Below are 18,701 nucleotides of genomic sequence, written 5' to 3' on the forward strand. Positions count from 1 at the left end.
GATTCCTTGAATTTATTTAATTACCATCTTTTAATTTTCAAGATAAAGTAAGTTGGAGAAAGAAAAATAATAGTGTGACAACTAAAAGAAAATGTTCAATCGATCTATCATAGAGAGTGAATAATGCATACATCTCTCCAGTCGCCAACTCTCCAATTGGATGTGATGGTGATAGTTTTTCTTTCACGATCCCATCTGAAAATTGAAGTTGTTGTTGTGTCTGCTAGTACTGAATATAATTGCTTGTAATCACACAAGCGTTCTTTTAAGAAATCAATTTGAAAGCTGCACTTCATTGAATGTTTTAGGCTGTTCTGTATCCTGCGCCATGCCTCATCTGTCACATTACGTTCAGAAATAGTACCATCTTGACAAAGCTTGAGCAACAGATGCAGTAATGCTTTGGCGTGCTCTTCTCTCCATCCAGATTTGAATGCATCAGCATAATGAAGGTAATCCTTTTCAGGTCTTCGTCGAGGCCTTTCAATTCTTTAGATCCATAAAGATATAACAAATTAGGTCTTGCATTTACAATTAAATTTGGTAATGCAAAATTATGATTGCAATTATTGAATAAAATTTCCAATTACATAAAGAAATTAAATATAACATATGTATTGCTACTCGGAATAGATAGATTTCATCCTCAAATATATATTGCAAGTTACGGCATGCAGGATTTTATGTATATAAATGTTATCTTCATTTAATTGACGCTATAAAAACTTCTCTATATGTGTAGTTGATCAATTTTAACAATTAATATTTTAATACGCCTTTTCATGTCAAATGCAGCATATATATCATTTTTAGTTGAAGGATGTGTGTCTAAACAAGGAAGAATGACATACAGTCCAGCAGATTGGGAGACAATAGTATCACAACAAAGGATCAAGATCAAGGATCCATCTTGGATGCCAACGTCAGCCAGCGTCATGTTCTCTGAAAATTCATCGCCCAACTCTTTGCCATCAAACATCAGACCGTCGTCAAAAAATGAAATCTGTGTTATTTTCTTCAATCTTGCTTTAAGGTGGGCAATAGTGTCTGTGGACTCGCATTTCAAAGGAAAAACGTTCGCAGTCTCATCCACTACTAAAATCTCCATTGTACTTCTGATAATAGATTCAACAAATATAAACAGGTGAGTTTGCTGATTTTAATTGAAAATTTATGCCAGCAGATCAAACACGTTAATCCAACACAAAAGCTAAAGTACAACATATATATATACCATAAACATTGTGAAAGCTACAGCTAATTATTGGTCATTAATTAGAGGAACAAGGCAGCAGAAACAAATACAACAGCAGCTCATTACTTAAAATTCCTAATGTTCAGAGGGAACGACTTCTTATATTTAGAACTTTGTGGTAGATAGGTTAAATTCCTCACGTGCATGGATGAAATTAGAGACACTTGATGAGTGCAAATTTCCCCGAAAGTGTTCTCCATTAATATTTTTCTAATCGACATTAATTGTTCTAGGATGTAATCCAAACAATTAATACTTTTCTAAACGATATTAACATTTTTAGTGATTGAAAATTTCCACAAAAAGGTGCTTCTCCAAGTTCTAGGATATATTTCTGTTCGACATTAAGATTTTTATTGACAGGAAATTTTCAGGAGAGTGCTGTTTTTTTTAATCGACAAGAAATCATGCATTTTTTGGTTCAAATTTTGGAATATTAGAAATATCAAAAGTATCTTTGCTATGTCCTGGAACCAAAAAGAAAAGTTTGACCTGATACATATAGTGAAACTCATCAAACGTATTGGGTCATATAGGATTTACCCGTTCTCTTTCCCGATCGACGTAGAGCAAACCATCAGACCCAAATTTGAATCTGATGGGAGTTGGATGCAAATTTCTCCCCTTGACGAACTAGCTTCCCGTGCATTGTCGATATTGGTTGAAGTTTCAGAAACTCTTTGCTCTGAGGATGGTGTGGTATTCACTAATAAGCATACCTCTTTCAAAGTGTCGAAATACGGCATACGCGATCTGCATAATAAAAGCAATTCAGGATATTCCTGCAAATTAATAATAGGCATTAGTTTCCTCGAACTATTTTTTACCATCTTTAACTCTTTTACATGATTTTCAAACCTGTTTCCATTTGGAAGAGTAGTACATGGTGATAATTTTTCTTTTATGATCCCATTCAAAAAATGAAGAACTTGTTGTCTCCGCTAGTACTGTATATAAATTCTTGTAATCACGCAAGCGGTCTTTCAAGAAATCAATTTCAAAGCTACACTTCATTGAGTTATTTAGGCTATTCTGAATCCTGAGCCATGCCTCATCTGTCACATTGCCTTCAGAAATAGTACCATCTTTGCAAAGCTCGAGCAACAAATGCAGTAATGCTATAGCGTGCTCTTCTCTCCATCCAGATTTGAATGCATCAGCATAATAAAGGTAATCCTTTTCAGGTCTTCGAGGCCTTTTAATTTTTTAGATCCATAAAGATATAACAAGTCAGGTCTTGCATTTACAATTAAATTTGGTAATTCAAAATTATGATTGCAAATTATTGCATAAAATTTTCAATTACATAAACGAAATAAAGTTACTCGGAACAGACAGAATTGATCCTCATCAATTATATAGTGTCAGCATATATATCATCAAGAAGTCAAATAATTCTAAAGTTACAGCATGGGGGATTTTATGTAGGGAACGGGGTGTGTCCAACGCTTATTTCCGCTTCCGTTCGATATACTTTAAGATCTGTGCATGCCACCTCAATATTTGTGTGCATCCGTATCAATATCCGTCCGGATCTAGTATGCACGTATCTGAAAACAGATTGGACGGAAGCGGAACCCTGAGTCCGATCAATGACTTGGACACAAATCCCTTATATGTTATCTTCATTTAATTGACACTATAAAAGCTTCTATGTAGTTTATCATTTTTAACAATTAATAGTTTAATATGCTTTTTCATGTCAAATGAAGTATATATATCATTTTGAGTTGAAAGGATGAATGTAATAATTGAGCTAAAACAAGGAAGCATGACATACTCTCCACAAGAATTATGTTCATAAGTCCATGATTCAAGGATCAAGGATCCATCTTGGATGCCAACGTCAGCCAACGTCTTGTTATCTGAAAAGTTATCACCCAACTCTTTGCCATCAAACATAAGTCTAGTTGTTATTGTCTTCCATTTTGCTTTAAGGTGGGCAATAGTGTCTGAGGACTCGCATTCTAAAGAAAAAACCTTCGCAGTCTCATCCACTACTAAAATCTTCATTGTACTTCGGATATATCTGATAATAGATTCAACAAATATAAACAGGTGAGTTTGCTGATTTTAATTGAAAAACTAAGGCAGCAGATCAAAGACGTTAATTCAACACAAAAGCTGAAGTACAACATATATATATGGAAGCGTCTAATTGTCCACAGCCTTTTGTCCACCATTTGTCCACAGCTTTGACTTACGCGAATACTGTAAAATTACTTATATATGTTGTATAATTATACAATATATCACATAAAATATATCACTTAATAACAAAAAATTCAGCAACTATTTGAAGTGGTCCCATGATAGTTAGAAAAAGATTGCAACTTGCACAAAAGGACAAAATAAATGTACTTTCAAATTGTACTTTCGGAAATTACAGTTATAGGAAGTTATTGGCAGTTAGAGTTAGTTATTAGAGGTTATTATCAGTTAACGCACTGGGTTGAATCTTGCATACTGTAAAATTGAAATTTGTATACTGTAAAATTGTATCTTGTATACTGTAAAATTGAACCTTGTATACTGCAAAATTGAATCTTGTATACTGTAAAATTGAATTTTGTACACAGTAAAATTTTCATTTGAAACTTGTATACTGCAAAATTGAATCTTGTATACTGTAAAATTGAATTTTGTACACAGTAAAATTTTCATTTGAAACTTGTATACTGCAAAATTGAATCTTCTATACAGTAAAATATTCAATTGTATCTTGTATACTGTAAAATTGAATCTAACCAGTAAAATTTATCATTGAATCTTGTATACTGTAAAATTTAATTAGTACAACTGTAAAATTGCATATTGTATAAAGTAGAATTTTCAATTAAATCTTGTATATCGCAAAAATGATAAAATAAAATGTAAACAAAATACTGCAACAATTCAGCTTAAACAACAACCTGGAAAAGAATCCTGAATACTGTAAACTTTCTACTTCTAAGCCATAAGATAATACCATGTATGCTGTAAAACGTCTAAAATTATACATCCATTCATCATCTGTTCAACAATCACCACACACGAGAACTGTTCGAAACAAACAATAATATCCACCTCAAAATCATCCAATACAAACCCCAACCCCAATATTCACCACAAAAATACAATACAAAACTATATCATTCAACATTCAGACTAAAAACTTTCGGTGTGCATTGTTGGGATGAGTAAGAAGCCTCATCACAAGAACCACGCGCTCTTTTGATATATCATCTTGCATAACAATAAAATAAAATAAACAATTAAACAAAAAGAAATTGCATTTGTCATCAAATAAGAATTAGAAAATAATATTACAAGTTATTTACCTGGGTAAAAATCATATGACTGTTTCTGATAATGTTGTACACAAAACGCAACACGAAGATAACACAATCCTTTGAATTTTCTCCCTGTTTTGGGCACTCCTTAGAATCCACACAAACATCTACCCAGTCAGGTTTGGCTGAAAGATAAATTAATATCAGCAATATTGTAAAAAGTTCAATTATTAAAACTGCAGTTAATTCCCACAAATAAAGGAAAACTAGTACAACAATACTGTAAAATTTAAGAAGAAGAAAGTATAATAAAATAAAAAACACTCACAAGTTCTCCATGCAAGAAAAGTCTTGAGCCAACTGATCGTATGCCAATGAAATTCCATATAAGTCCCATCTTCACCAGCAGCCTCGTTATTTCCATCCGCCTCCTCTTCTACCTGAATGTTTCCAGCAGCCTCGTCATCTTCCTCATTCTGCTCTTGACTTACAATAATTTGCTGCTCTTCACCTTGCTCCTCTTCCTCTTCCTCATCCTCATCCTGTGTAAGTCCGATCCCAAGGCTAAAAGAAGGATGCAATGCATCATTATCTTTCTTTGATCGCTTCTCTCTTATTCTGCCTTCTTTTGTAATTGCACTATCTTCAAGGACCAACTTCCTTTTACTTGCTGAATACATAAACAACTCATATCAGAAAGTCAATACTATATACTAAGTAGTTTAATACTGTAAATTAAGTAACTTAATACTGCACAAATACAGATGAACTTTCATATATATATCTATCCCATGAAAATGACAGTAAAAAAAACTGCAAAATAACTAAAAAAATCATGTAACACTTACAATAATCCACAGCAACAAATTTTTTTTATAGAATAGCATAATAGCAACAAAAAAACTATGAACAAATAACTTTTACATTAGAAACCTCTTGTGTTCATTATTCGGATGAGTAAAAAGCGTCTCTATCTTCTCTTTCCTCCAGATTTTCACAAGATGAATAATGTAAAATTACAAGATGAATACTGTAAAATTACAAGATAAATACTGTCAAATTAACAAATCATCTCTTTCTTTCAGATTTTCTCAAGATGAATGCTGTAAAATGACAAGATGAATACTGTAAAATTAACAAGGTAATACTGTAAAATTAACAGATTAATACTCCATATCGTCTCTCTATCATCTATTTCCTCCAAATTTCCACAAGATGAATACTGTAAAATGACAAGATGAATACTGCAAAATTAACGGGGCAATATAGTAAAATTAATAGATCAATACTCCATATCGCCTCTCTATCATCTCTTTCATCCAGATTTCATTTGAAATGCTAGATCTGTTACTGCATACAACGAAAACAACAAATTCAATAGAAAACTTACTAGATTTGAATTTTGTCGTGCTCTTCAACAAAAACAACTTCTATTCGATCGCGCTCCACGATTGAAGGATCCATTGCGATCATGTATAAAAAATGAGACTGAGTCAGTAATCTCAATTAAAATCGACATTGCAAAGGAAAAATGAATCAGAGAAGGTAAATCCAGTAAAATTCCTAATTCAAAACTGTAACTTATGTAAAATAATCTAATAACAATTTTCAAACATAAAGAAAAAGTGTCATTTCACTTGCACCAATCATGTAAAATTCATCATTCAATGCTGTAACTTAAATAACAAATCTTATAAAAAATGTCATTCAAATTTTCAAACATCCAGAAACTTTCAATATGCACCAATACTATAAAATTCATCATTCAATGATGTAACTTAAATAACAAATTCTACAAAAAATGTACTTCACATTTTTAAAAATATCAAAATCGCAAATCTAAACTGGAAAAGGGGAAGGAGAGATCGGAAAGGAAAAATGAATCAGAGAAGGTAAATCGACATTGTAAAAAAAGAAAATCAACATATATAGAAGAGACGACATGGTTCATATTTCATACAAAATAACTTCAAACAAGTCAAAGTGTCAAGTAAGATCAAATTTCAACATTTATTTTTACAAAAACCAGTTACTTAAAGTACGACAATGTGAATCTATTGAACAAAGATTGAATCAAGTTGATTTTACCTTTGACATTGTGCCAAGGGAAGCACGAGTCTCCATAGAAGGGGGTTGGATCTGTCACTTGCCCAGTTCTAGTGGCACAAATTCAAGGGGTCGGATCTGGCACTAAAGTAAAAGAGATACACAAGGGAATCATGCTCGATCATGTCCTACGGCGATATATTACAGATTGTCTCTCTCCACTAGGACGCGGCCGTCGCTGCCGTTGCCGCTGTCACGACCGTCGCTGCCGTTGCGGCCGTCGCTACCGTCGCTGCCGGAGCAGAAGAGAAGAGAGAGAGAGAGCCTCGCCAGGATTTTCACAAGAGAGAGAGAGAAAAGCTGCTAGAGTGAGAGACAGAGCCTCACCAGGATTTTCAAAAGAGAGAAAAAAAATAGAAAGACGGAGGATTGAGAAAGAGGGATCTGATTTATAAAAGGAAAGTAAAGTTGTTAAAATCAGTTAGAGTGGATAAGGTGGTGGACAATTTGTGGACAAACATTAGTGGACAAAGAACATTTCTCTATATATATACCATAAACATGGATGGGCTAATATAGCAGCACAAAACCATGTTTTTATTAATTGAAAAGCTACACATAATAATCGAGAACACATTAACAATTATTGGCCATTAGAGGAAAGGCCAGCTGAAGCAAATCCAACAGCAGCTCATTACTTAACAATAAAGAATAAAGAACTTACAATTTTATTTTTGAAAGTTAGCGGCTTAAAGAACTTACAATTACTCAAGGAGCGAAGATAATAACTAATAAATGTTTAAAGCCAACGCCTTTCTAATAATGAAATCTACAGCCTTCTTATAGATTGCTTCGCGTGCAAGGATGTTGAGATTTTTTTAGCGTGTATCACATTAGAAACCACCATCTGGAAATTTCCCAGAAAGTATTCTGCAAGTTCTAGGAAGTAATCGATCGAGAGTGAGTACCCGTAAGAATATGACAGAATAAATCAGACGGTTCAGATCTCACTTTACACTTCCTTTAAGATGCGTACCTCATTGGGGATCTCAATTTCCCTACCTATCCTTCCTCCCTACTAATAGCACGCATGTTTTTTTGGTATCCAATCTTCTATTTGTCCAGATAAAATCTGAGCCATCCATTGAAAAGATCTGAACCACTCATCAAACATATAGTTCAATCTCAGCCATTAACCATTAATTTTGATTTTATGTATCTATTTCATGTTGTCAGTTACGTAGAAATCTAAATTTAGTTAGTTAGATCCATATTACATATAATACCATACAGAAATTGTACACCTAAATCTCCTTTTCTCTTTTTTTTTTTCACGCGTATTCTCCTTTTTCATTCCCCGAGACAGAATACGCGTTAACCTTTTCTTCTTTCTCCTTCCCCACGCACCTGCGCGTCCCTTTCTCCTTTCCAATGACGCCACAGAAGAGACTTGCGAAAACCCTAAACCTCGCCTACCTCGCGAAAACCCTAAACCTCAGACTTGCGAAAACCCTAAACCTTGCCTACCACGCGTTTTCTTCTTTCCGATGACGCCACAAAAAAAAAGACTCTTCTACCTCGCGACGAGCTGAGAGCTGAGACCTACCTCGCGACGAGCTGAGAGCGGAGGATAGAGAAGGATAGAGAAGAGCTCGAAGAGGCGCACTGCCTTCGCTTCGCCACCGTCAGCACTCCTTCCTCCACCGCCTCCACCTCCAAGCCCTCCGATTCTAACCTATCTACCCTTTCCCCGAACCCTAACCCTAATCCGCTTTACAAGCTCCTAGATCCGTCGCTCGATCCAGTCACCAAATCTCAACGCATCGGCATTCACTCCCCATCCCAACACTAAACTCGATTCGAAGTCTGAACTTAGTTGTAATGGAGGTAGAGGTTAAGCTCTGACTTCCTGACGCCGCAGCACATCAGCTTCTTTCTGATGCGCTCACCTCCTTGCACCGGTGCACTCATCTCCAAGTAAGTTTTACTTATTTTACCAGCAAAATCAGGGTGTTTTTTTTTGGTAAATTTGCAGGGTATGGTAGTTCTGATATTTGTTGGTTTTTGGTTTAATTGGCTGTATGTGTAATACGTGTAGTTGATTCCAATTTCCAACTTCATATTTTGATATGTGGTAGGCCATGTAGATGCTTGATGCTTGATGCTTGTCATGTATTGTTGTTGGATTATGACATGTTTTGTAACTTTGTAGGTGTTGTTTCTTTGAATGAAATCGGTGGAGTATTCCACTTTCAACAACTAAAGTTTTACTGTTCATCAGATATTCGATATATTTTTAAAAGACAAAATAATTTTTTTACTGTCTTGTGCTGTTGTTCATCAGATCTACGATTTACCTTAAGACTAAATAAGTATTGTAGTGTTAGATGATTTTTAATGAATTGTCAGTTTGTGTTATTTCACATTTTACCCAAACTGGCAGTTGGACTTGAGTTATATAATTTGTTTGAATCAGGCATATCAGTACTCATGTTTTTTTTTAATTTAGCTACCTTTAGGCCTGGGGGTAATTCACTAAATTAATATATTTTCCTTCTTGGTTAGAGAAGAAATGTTAAGAAAAAAGGGTCACCATTTGTGGGGTCAAACTGGAAATTGTAGTTCAGTACCCTTAATTAGATTTATCAGAAGTTCAATACTTAGTCATTAATTGCAGTCGGATCTTCTCAAGTGGTAGCCCTCTTTGTATCGGAATCAAGTAGAATACACATTAATTACTCACGTGGGCTTGCAGGAGAACATTTTCTTTGATGGCTTATCTGGTGAGCTGTCAGCTGCCTTCGCAGCACTTCGACTTCGCTTTTATGGTTCTGATACCCATTGTGTCCTCTCCCTCAAGTCCCGTCCTGTACTGTCTGCTGGAATAAGCCGTGTTGAGGAAATAGAAGAAGACATTGACCCATCAATAGGCCGCGTCTGTGTTGCTGAACCATGGCGTCTTACAGGTAACCCCTCACTTTTGACTTGTATTTCTCTTTAGGCTTACCCAGTGAGGTTCGAATATTGATTTAGACCTTTTTAGGATTACCCAACCTGGTTGTCACTGCTACACGGGAATACCGTGTCAGGTTTGTCCTGTTTTTTTTTTTTTTTTTTTATATGATCAAAGCTTGATCAAGCAGTTGTGTTATTATTTGAGAGGCTTGGGATAAGATCGTCAGATGTGGGGATTAGGGTATCTAGCCGAAAGGTAATTTCCTCAATATCTTTTCATTGATCATGATTCATGTCCATGTTATCCACATTTATTTAGACAGGTGTTATCTGTTCTTAGGCTTTAATTATCTTTTTGTATAGGTTTTACAAGCAGTGCTACAGATGTATGCTATTCCAGAAAATCTTTTTACCCAAGTCTGTGTAATTGTTGACAAGGTAAGCTTCTGTCTATGCCATATTAAAATATTATATATTATCTGTTCATGTTGTTTGGTTCATGTACTTACCATTTTTTATGCGTACCAGCTTGGCAAAATTACAAGAGAAGAGATGGAGGAGGAGTTGGTTTCATTAGGCGTTTCAATCAAAGCAGTTAATGGAATAATTAAAGTGCTTTCCCTCAAGTCATTATCGAAGCTTGAAGGTCTTGCTCAACTTTCCTTTTATAATATTATTTTCCTTTCTTTCTATTGAAGTTGCAACTTTCTATTTGGTATATAATTTGAGATATCTTTTGTATTTATAGAGGTGTTGGGTTCTGAGGGAGAAGCTGTTTCTGAGTTGAAAAAGTTATTTTCTCTTGCCGAGAGCTATGGTTATGCTGACAGGATTTGTTTTCATGCATCTGTTGTTCGTGGCCTTGCCTACTACACAGGACTTGTTTTTGAGTTTGAGGTTTAAACAACTCTATTTTTTTTTATATCCATGTACTTAACAGTGCAATGCTTCACACCAATTAAGACAACACTGGCCTTCAAATGCCATAAACTAAGTCTACTGAGCACCAAAATTGAAGACCAAATGCAATAACGTAGTATTCATTGAGACTTTAAATTTAGGATTAGAAGCTTATCATAGCCTAACATGTGCATATTTTATATTTATGATGTTGTATATGAAATACCAAGGTTAAGTTAGCGTTGGTCCAAAATATCCACACTACTAAATACCATGCAAATTTTTTTAGGATCCAACCATCTATCTGTCCAAACAAAATCTGAACCGTTAATTCAATAGATTTGAGCCACTCATCCAAATACATTTCAATCTCAGCCTTTAATTATTAATCTCGATTTTAGTATATGTTTCATCCTCACTACTAATAGCACGTTGAATTTTTTGAGATCCAACCATCTATTTGTCCATAGAGAATCTGAGCCATCCATTGAAAAGATCTGAACCACACATCACAAAAATATTTCAATCTCAGCCATTAGCATTATTTTTTATTTTATGCATCTGTTTCATATTTGTGCAAAATCTGTGATCTTTACTGAGTTTGTGGTCGGCATTTTTGTCCGGAAAGCCCACTTAACATCTAACTCTTAAATATTTCATTTATACTTCTCATCAATTTGCCACCCTAAGAAGGATCAATATCTCCATTTACTAAGTCCAGATAGTTGATCTAAGCTGTTCAACATGATCACGATATGAACATATACTTGTAGGTCAAATTTGACATTCTTTTTTAAAATAATTTTTTATTTCTTTAGATAGGTAGAAAATCACTTGATCTAAATATTCTAGACCATTCAAAAGTAGTGATTTTATAGTAAAAAAAAAATCTTAAAAAATGTATAATTTAATTTTCAAGTACATTTTGATATGGAGATTATTTTGAATGGCTCATATCAACTACTTGAATTTTGAAAACGAAAATATTGATCCATAGTACGGACCAATCTGCACTATGCATAGTACCATAGCCTCACTCTTTTTACAAACTTGTTATGTTAGTGTTTCTAAAGACTCTACCTATTGAAATCCTTCTGTCTCAATTCTTGTTTAGTAATCTCCTCTTAATGGCTAATCTGGCATTCGTTTTCCTGTTTTTGCAGGAGATGTGTTTTTATGATTTGAGGACATGGACTCGGGAGAAGATGAGTTGAAAGCTGAGTATCCGTGCCCTTTTTGTTCTGACGACTTTGACCTTGTTGGTTTGTGTTGCCACATTGATGATGAGCATCCTGTTGAAGTTAAAACCGGGGTAAATCCATACTTGTTTTTCCTCGCATGATACACTTTTTACAAGGTTTTTTCATTTAGTTTATATCTGCTGTATGTTGCAGTTTGCAAGGATTTGGTTACAAATCTGGTAATTGGTGCTGTACACTATGGTAACAAAAGATTAAATATCTCTTCAATTTTTATGGCACTTATTTCAGAGCTAATTCCAGAGTCCAGGGTGAAATGGGTCCATCAACAAAAAAGGGGTGCAATTTCATGAATTCCCCTCAAAAATCTTGAAGTTACACATTTCCCCTCTTAAATTTATAATATCATATTTACCCTTTTAAATTTAATTTTTTTTACAAATTTACCCATATAATTGTCTATTCTATTAAAACTCATTTTAAATGCATAAAATCATAAAATATCCATTTTACCCTTTATTTAAAAAACTTTAACAATTGGGATAATAGTACCAACGTGTACAAAGCTTAACTTCCAATTTTCAGTGACTTTTAATTGGAAAATAGTAGAAGAAAATCACATGCTAATATTTTGTTGATGCTTGTGTTTATTTTTTGGTGTAGTAGATCTGGTGTATGGGAAGAGTTGGGATGGACTTGGTGGGCCACCTCACATCACAGCATAGAAGCTTCTTTAAGATATCCTTTTTTGTTCATTGTTATTCATATATTTTGGCCTTGGATATCTATTTCATTCACTGGTTTATTGGATTAAATTCTGGCTTAATTTAGATATAATTACATGATTGAGGGTTAATTTATGTATAATTTAGAATCAATTGAGGTTTTGTTGGCTAAAGATTTTAACAGAGCAGCTTTGGCTTCATGCAGCGCATGAACCACATCCAATTCTGTTTTGATTCTGTAGTCTGTGTGCTGCATGAAGCTAAAACTTATTTGTTAAAATTCTTACCCGTTTTGTTGATTATTAATTGTATAAATCATGCTGTGTGATTATTTTCACTCTTTGTTGATTACCTTGACTGCGATTTTTACATGCAACAAAGAGGAGGAAATCACACAGAGGCATTAGAAAGGAAACATTCCAGTCCTTGTTTGGTGGGTCCGGATACACAAATTTGCAATCAAGTGCAGCACCAGACCCGGTACTGTCGTTTCTCATCAGCAACTTACCAACTATCAATTTGCCGAAGGACACAAGATCTGATCCGTTGCATGAGACAGATGCAGATTCAGAATCTTTAGAAGATACAGTTGTACAGAGGTACATTATGATATTATTGTATAATTTGTTTTTTTTTACTTTTTTAGTTAATATAATTGAGTGAGGCTATGTTAAATGGTACTATGCATAGTGGATATTAGTTTGTACCATGGATCAATATTTCTATTTTCAAAGTCCAATATTCGATCTGAACAGTTCAAAAAATAGTAAAGAGATTCTAGAAAAGGTAAGATTTAGTGTACATTTTTGTATGGAGATTATGTTGAATGATTCAAATCAATTATTTGAACTTTGAAAACGAAGATATTGATCAATAGTACAGATCAATTATTTTCGTAGGCCTAAATTCATGCTTGAAATGAAGGACAAAAGGTTCATTAATTGGCTGCTGAATGATTATTTTATAAGGAGTTTGAACTCTCTCTTAGAGCAAATTAAGGCCAATTCCAAAGATTGAAGTGACTTTTGCCAGGCTTGAGTAAGCCTTAATAATCTTGGGCTGTGCATTTAAAAATTGAATTGAATATTAAATAGAGTTGGGATTGCATGCTTGAAATGAATATGTTTTCTAATTAAGTTATTTTTTGTTTTACTGTTTACATTCTTCCTACTTGGTTATGCTTGTTTGTACTTGAAATGCATGTGTTTGTTAATAGTTAAAAAAAAACAGTAGAATTTGGTACATAACCAATCCAGTTAATTTGGCTTATGTGACAATACTCTTGTGGATTGAATAAACTAAAGATCTTCTTCATTTTGTACTGATGGAGTCTATATGGTCAAATACCAACATTGGATAAATGTTTCCTTTCCTAGCAAACTGTAACTAAGTTTCCATACATAATCTTTGTGACAAATTGCTCCAGGTCCAAAAATGCACATCATAGGTGCTCTCTCTCTCTCTCAATGTTATTTTCATTTATCTTTTTTTGTTGTTTGCATCTAGCTATCCAAGAGTTTGCTACTTCCAAGTGACGCTGAGATAACTTGGTGGGATTGTGCGGGACGAATTACAATCGAGGCATAAATTGAGAGATGACAGTATCTAAACAATAGATAGAGAGGCGTCTCCTAAATGGAGGAATTGCCTCTACTATCACCTCTCCATTTATGACCCGATTGTGCTTCGCCTAACAGGATGGGAGCTAGGCCAAGGTGCAGTCAAGGAGGGGCTGATAATTCCTATTTTTTCAGGACAAATCTGAAACTGGTACGACCATTTTGTGAATGTTTCATTTTAAGAATTAGAGGTCAAGGTGAGACTATAAGGCTATGAGATCAAGACTAGAGAATTAGAGGTCAATGTTCCATTATACTTGTACTATACATCTACCCTAGTGTATTGAAAACGGACCGGACCGGGTGGGTATGGGTCAAATCCGAGTGGGCGGGGATTGGCACGGGCACCAGTTGCTCGGGTAGGGTAGCACGGGTTTATTTTCAAAAACCCTACCCCGGCCCGGCTCAACCGCCAGGTAGCACGGGTTTGCGGGTTGCTAGGTTCGGGTCCGCAGGTTGGTTCGGGCGGGTACGGGTCCAGTCTTGTCCGGTCCGGACCGGTTTTTCTGTTCTTTTATTTATTTTTTTGCTATTTTTTTTCCTTTTTCCTTTTTCTGTTTTCTATTTTTTCTGTTTTTGTTTTTTTTTTTAAACCAATAAAATATAAATCAAAATTCATTTGACATGATTGCATATTTGAAGTTTTGAACTCAATAATTTTTGTTATAATAAAATATAAATCAATTTAAAACCTTTTTTTTAATTTGAATTTAAAACCATTTTATTTTATTTTTAATTTGAATTTTTTGGGGGTCCGGGCGGGCGGGTAGGCAGTCAGGTCCAGGCTGGTACGGGTTTGGCACGGTCCAGGTTATCACGAATTTTTTTTCAAAAAACCAGTCCCGACCTGTTTTAACCCTTACCTGGGTTACCACCTACCCGTTCCAAACCCGACCACGGGTACAATCTGGTCGGGTACGGACCACGGACGGTCAGGTCCAGATCCGATCGGACAGGCTATTTCAAGACACTAATCTAAACCAAATCACCAACACAATTTTTCTTGACACTGTGTTCACATCCGCGATATTAAACCATAGAATTTTCCATGAACAGTACATTTACCATTACCGTTAATAATACACCAAAGATGAATTTGTAAAATTTTAATTTATCTTCCAACTAGCTAATTGAGAGCTATGATTGGAAATGAACTCTCCTCATGGAACACTGTCCACAGACATCAGCAATAGCTTTACATGAAATCAAGCAAATTAAATCTTTGGGCCTTAATTACCAGGATATCCAATGGAGGTAGAGAATTAGTTCAGGCAATGAAATGATGCGAAATATGATATTATTTTATCAGAAGAAAACATTAACCGATATATAGAAGAAGCATAAACAGGTTTAAAACCCTAGGCAAAATCTATATATTTGATATTTCTATCGGTTCGATCCTCGTAACACATAGAAGTAGATTAGGTACTCGGACGAATTTGTTATTCAACATATATACATGATATACATACAAATATTATATAAATTCAAGAAATATTAATTCGGCATTCAACAAAAACAACATACATGAAAAAATATTATGTAAAGTTTTGATAATATTATGTCCATAAATACTGAATAATATTTTATTTTTAAATAAAAGAATCTGGGATTTGTTTTATCAAAATAAAAAGAATCTCAAAGGTGCTATTTTTGAAACTTGATATTAAAGAAATGGTTAAATTTATCCATAAGCCACAGACCGACAGAAGAAATTTGTCCGCATATTTTATGATCTGTTCTGGAAGGCTCAACTGATAGACGAATGTTCAATTTATTTACTAACTTATCATAATTCTTTTAGTTTATCGGTTGCAGACTAGAAAACCCCGTTTTAGTAGTAGTGTTAGATGCTTGAATATACAGAAAAGGGGTTTATCCGTCTATAAAAGAATAATGCAGAAAATGAATTGCATTGTCTGATCTCGTACTGTAAATAAAAATGACGAACAAAGAGAAAGAAATTGGTATAAAGGCCCTTACTATGGTATAAGAGGCCACACAACAACCAATCCATGATGTGCTTTAGTAGATCCTGAAAGTATATGATGCCACATTCTGAAAAAGGCTTACAAGTTTGATAATTGAGACACACCACTCGGCAGGGACCCACAAGCACATAAGAAGTCTGAAAAATGTACCACTCGGAATCGATCCACAGGCACAAGATATGACAACGGAATTTTTTTTTTTTTTTGAAAACTTCGTAGTGAAGACAACGGAATTATTGACGAACAAACATTCTCATCAATCATCATCTAATCATGACCGACACCACCGACAGTTTTATTAATATCCAATATTAAATATACTCAGACTAGGTAATTTTAAAAATACCCCATTTTTTGGCCGTTTGAAATTAAAATTAAGACCGATCAAAAAATATCTGGTCTGGTAATTTTTTTTTAAAATAGTTAATAGATTAATATTTTGATATATAATTAGCATAATTTATTTTTTTTAGTATAATTTAGCATAATTTAGTTTATTTTAGTATAATTTAATTTTTGTTAGTTTATTTTAATTTATTTTAGTATAATTTAACATAGTTAGCATAATTTAATTTATTTTAGTATAATTTATGATAATTTAGTTTATTTTAGTATAAGTTAATTTTTATTAGCTTATCTTAATTTATTTTAGTATAAATTAGCATAATTAGCATTAGGGTGCAAACGCATCGAACTTATCCTAGCATAATTAATAAACAAATGTCGCATTCTCTTTTTCTTTCCCTTTCTCTTTTTTTCTTTCCCTTTCTCTTTTTTTCTTTATGCTTTGTTCCTTGCACTGATTATTGTCTCCTTTCTGATCTCTTTTTCTTTCTCTATGTTTAATACACAAAGCATCCTTTGTTTTGTCATACAAGAGAGAGAGAGAGAGACAGTGGTAGGGGAAGAACTTTTGCATGAATTATCATATGTATGTATTTAGGGGTGTTCATTGGGTCTGGTTTATTCAGTTTTGAACCAAACCGAATTAGTTTGGACTAAACGGTTTGGTTTTTTCGGTTTAATGGTTCAGTTCGGTTTGATTTTTAAAACTGAATTATAACTTCAGTTCGGTTTGGTTTGGAAATTTGCAAAACCGAATTAACCGAACTGACCGAACTTTTATATATTATGAATTTGATTCAGACCGTCGGGTTTATTTCTTAATAACTCAATTTATTTATTAATTAATTGCTTTAAATACTTTTGTTTATTTCTTATAATCCAGTTTATTTCTTAATACCCCAATTTATTATAAATCAATTATTTTTAATAAAAAATTAATATATTTCAGTTTGAACCGAACCAACCAAACAAACCGAAATAAAACTTCGGTTCGGTTCGGTTCATTTCAGTTTCAATGTTAAGTCGGTTCAGTTCAGTTCTATTTTTGAAACCGAATTATAACTTCAGTTTGCCTAATTCGGTTCAGTTTAATCAAACCGAACCGATGATCACCCCTATATGTATTACTTGATTTTAATTATAAGTATTTCCTAAATTGTATGAATGGTGTTTACAATAATTGCTTGTATATAATAAAAGGGAAGAAAAGTTTAGTAATTATATTTATAAGTATTTTGAACAATGAGATATCAGAGTAAATCTCTGAAATTAGGAGTAAAACAGGAAATAATTTTTATTATTTGATTTTCCTTTTTGCTTTGAGAATTAAAAAAAAAAGTTTTGCCTTAACCTAAAATACAAAGAATCTTCTTGCTCAAAAACCAACATGACAATTGTAATCATGGTTTTTTTTTTAAAAAAAAATTCTTAGGAACAACATGCATTTCTTCTGCACAGGCAATCAATTTTTTTTTTTTTTTGAATGTCAGGGCAAAGCCTCTTGACTTTTTGTATTAAGAAGAAAAAGATAGTTCAGTTAAATACAACGCCTTCTATTGTCCTAATTCTACAATTAATCTACCTATTTACATACTACTTGATTACACTCCTTTTAGCAGTTGTCCATCCATTGCATGCACTCCCTTATTGTGTCCTTTATGAGGATACACGCACAAGCAATCAATTTTATTTGAGAAAATTAAAAAGAAAAGTAAATTGGGATTAAGCAAGTTTCTGGCATTACAAAACTATATGCCACTTCATAGTTCATAGTTTATATCATACTCGTAAGCAACAAATTTTAACTTCGTTGAGACTTGTAAAACAAACTTCTGAGCTTCGAATATATGTCGAGGAATGTCTTGACAGACTTGCTTCCTATTTGTTGAGTTTCCTCTGAGGATTCCAGTATTCAGTAATAAGCATACCTCTTCCAAAGTGTCGAAATATGGTATATACGGTCCGCACAATAATAACAGTTCAGGATATTGCTGCAAATTAATAATGGGCATTAGATTCCTTGAATTTATTTAATTACCATCTTTTAATTTTCAAGATAAAGTAAGTTGGAGAAAGAAAAATAATAGTGTGAGAACTAAAAGAAAATGTTGAATCGATCTATCATAGAGAATCAATAATGCATACATCTCTCCAGCCGCCAAATCTCTGATTGGATGTGATGGTGATAGTTTTTCTTTCACGATCCCATCTGAAAATTGAAGTTGTTGTTGTCTCTGCTAGCACTAAATATAATTGCTTGTAATCATGCAAGCGTTCTTTTAAGAAATCAATTTGAAAGCTGCACTTCATTGAAATTTTTAGGCTATTATGTATCCTGAGCCATGCCTCATCTGTAACATTACCTTCAGAAATAGTACCATCTTGACAAAGCTT

The 18,701-nt window shown here is 33.8% G+C and overlaps 2 protein-coding genes and 2 long non-coding RNA genes across 7 annotated transcripts; 1 reads left to right on the forward strand and 3 right to left on the reverse strand.

Moving 5' to 3' along the window:
* Positions 1-17: 17 nt before the first annotated feature.
* Positions 18-18,542, reverse strand: LOC144549187 (uncharacterized). Its single transcript, XM_078297921.1, has 7 exons — positions 18,453-18,542; positions 18,236-18,298; positions 3,036-3,284; positions 2,114-2,450; positions 1,799-2,037; positions 852-1,115; positions 18-489 (listed from the first exon to the last, which is right to left on the reverse strand). The coding sequence occupies exons 3-7, from the start codon at positions 3,266-3,268 to the stop codon at positions 108-110; spliced, it is 1,455 nt and encodes a 484-aa protein (XP_078154047.1). The 5' UTR covers positions 3,269-3,284; positions 18,236-18,298; positions 18,453-18,542; the 3' UTR covers positions 18-107.
* On the reverse strand, positions 4,323-5,188 carry LOC144548898 (uncharacterized). Its single transcript, XR_013509489.1, has 3 exons — positions 4,856-5,188; positions 4,576-4,712; positions 4,323-4,480 (listed from the first exon to the last, which is right to left on the reverse strand). It is a non-coding gene; the product is annotated as an uncharacterized LOC144548898 (long non-coding RNA).
* LOC144549189 (histidine--tRNA ligase, chloroplastic/mitochondrial-like) lies at positions 8,335-12,709 on the forward strand. 4 transcript variants are annotated; one of them, XM_078297924.1, is made up of 8 exons: positions 8,335-8,550; positions 9,329-9,539; positions 9,617-9,662; positions 9,892-9,966; positions 10,057-10,174; positions 10,277-10,425; positions 11,592-11,740; positions 11,919-12,709. In XM_078297924.1, the coding sequence occupies exons 2-7, from the start codon at positions 9,526-9,528 to the stop codon at positions 11,640-11,642; spliced, it is 453 nt and encodes a 150-aa protein (XP_078154050.1). In that variant the 5' UTR covers positions 8,335-8,550; positions 9,329-9,525; the 3' UTR covers positions 11,643-11,740; positions 11,919-12,709. The 4 variants fall into 4 exon arrangements, with proteins under 4 accessions (XP_078154050.1, XP_078154051.1, XP_078154049.1 ...); XM_078297925.1 differs by having other exon boundaries at positions 12,291-12,708; XM_078297923.1 differs by having other exon boundaries at positions 12,294-12,707.
* LOC144549229 (uncharacterized) lies at positions 17,577-18,190 on the reverse strand. The gene is made up of 2 exons (XR_013509629.1): positions 17,976-18,190; positions 17,577-17,757 (listed from the first exon to the last, which is right to left on the reverse strand). It is a non-coding gene; the product is annotated as an uncharacterized LOC144549229 (long non-coding RNA).
* Positions 18,543-18,701: the final 159 nt, after the last annotated feature.

This window comes from Carex rostrata, chromosome 34 (genome assembly GCF_964058835.1).
Source record: "Carex rostrata chromosome 34, lpCarRost1.2, whole genome shotgun sequence".
NCBI classification, from domain to species: Eukaryota; Viridiplantae; Streptophyta; class Magnoliopsida; order Poales; family Cyperaceae; genus Carex; species Carex rostrata.

Excerpts from the sequence above, each read along its gene's own strand:
- LOC144549187 (XM_078297921.1), bottom strand. The coding sequence starts at position 3,268 with ATGAAGATTTTAGTAGTGGATGAGACTGCGAAGGTTTTTTCTTTAGAA. Across the intron at positions 2,038-2,113 it reads ACTCTTCCAAATGGAAACAG|GAATATCCTGAATTGCTTTT; the intron begins GTTTGAAAATCA and ends ATTAATTTGCAG. Across the intron at positions 1,116-1,798 it reads TCGATCGGGAAAGAGAACGG|AAGTACAATGGAGATTTTAG; the intron begins GTAAATCCTATA and ends ATCTATTATCAG.
- LOC144549189 (XM_078297924.1), top strand. Across the intron at positions 9,967-10,056 it reads TCTGTGTAATTGTTGACAAG|CTTGGCAAAATTACAAGAGA; the intron begins GTAAGCTTCTGT and ends TATGCGTACCAG. Across the intron at positions 10,426-11,591 it reads GACTTGTTTTTGAGTTTGAG|GAGATGTGTTTTTATGATTT; the intron begins GTTTAAACAACT and ends CTGTTTTTGCAG.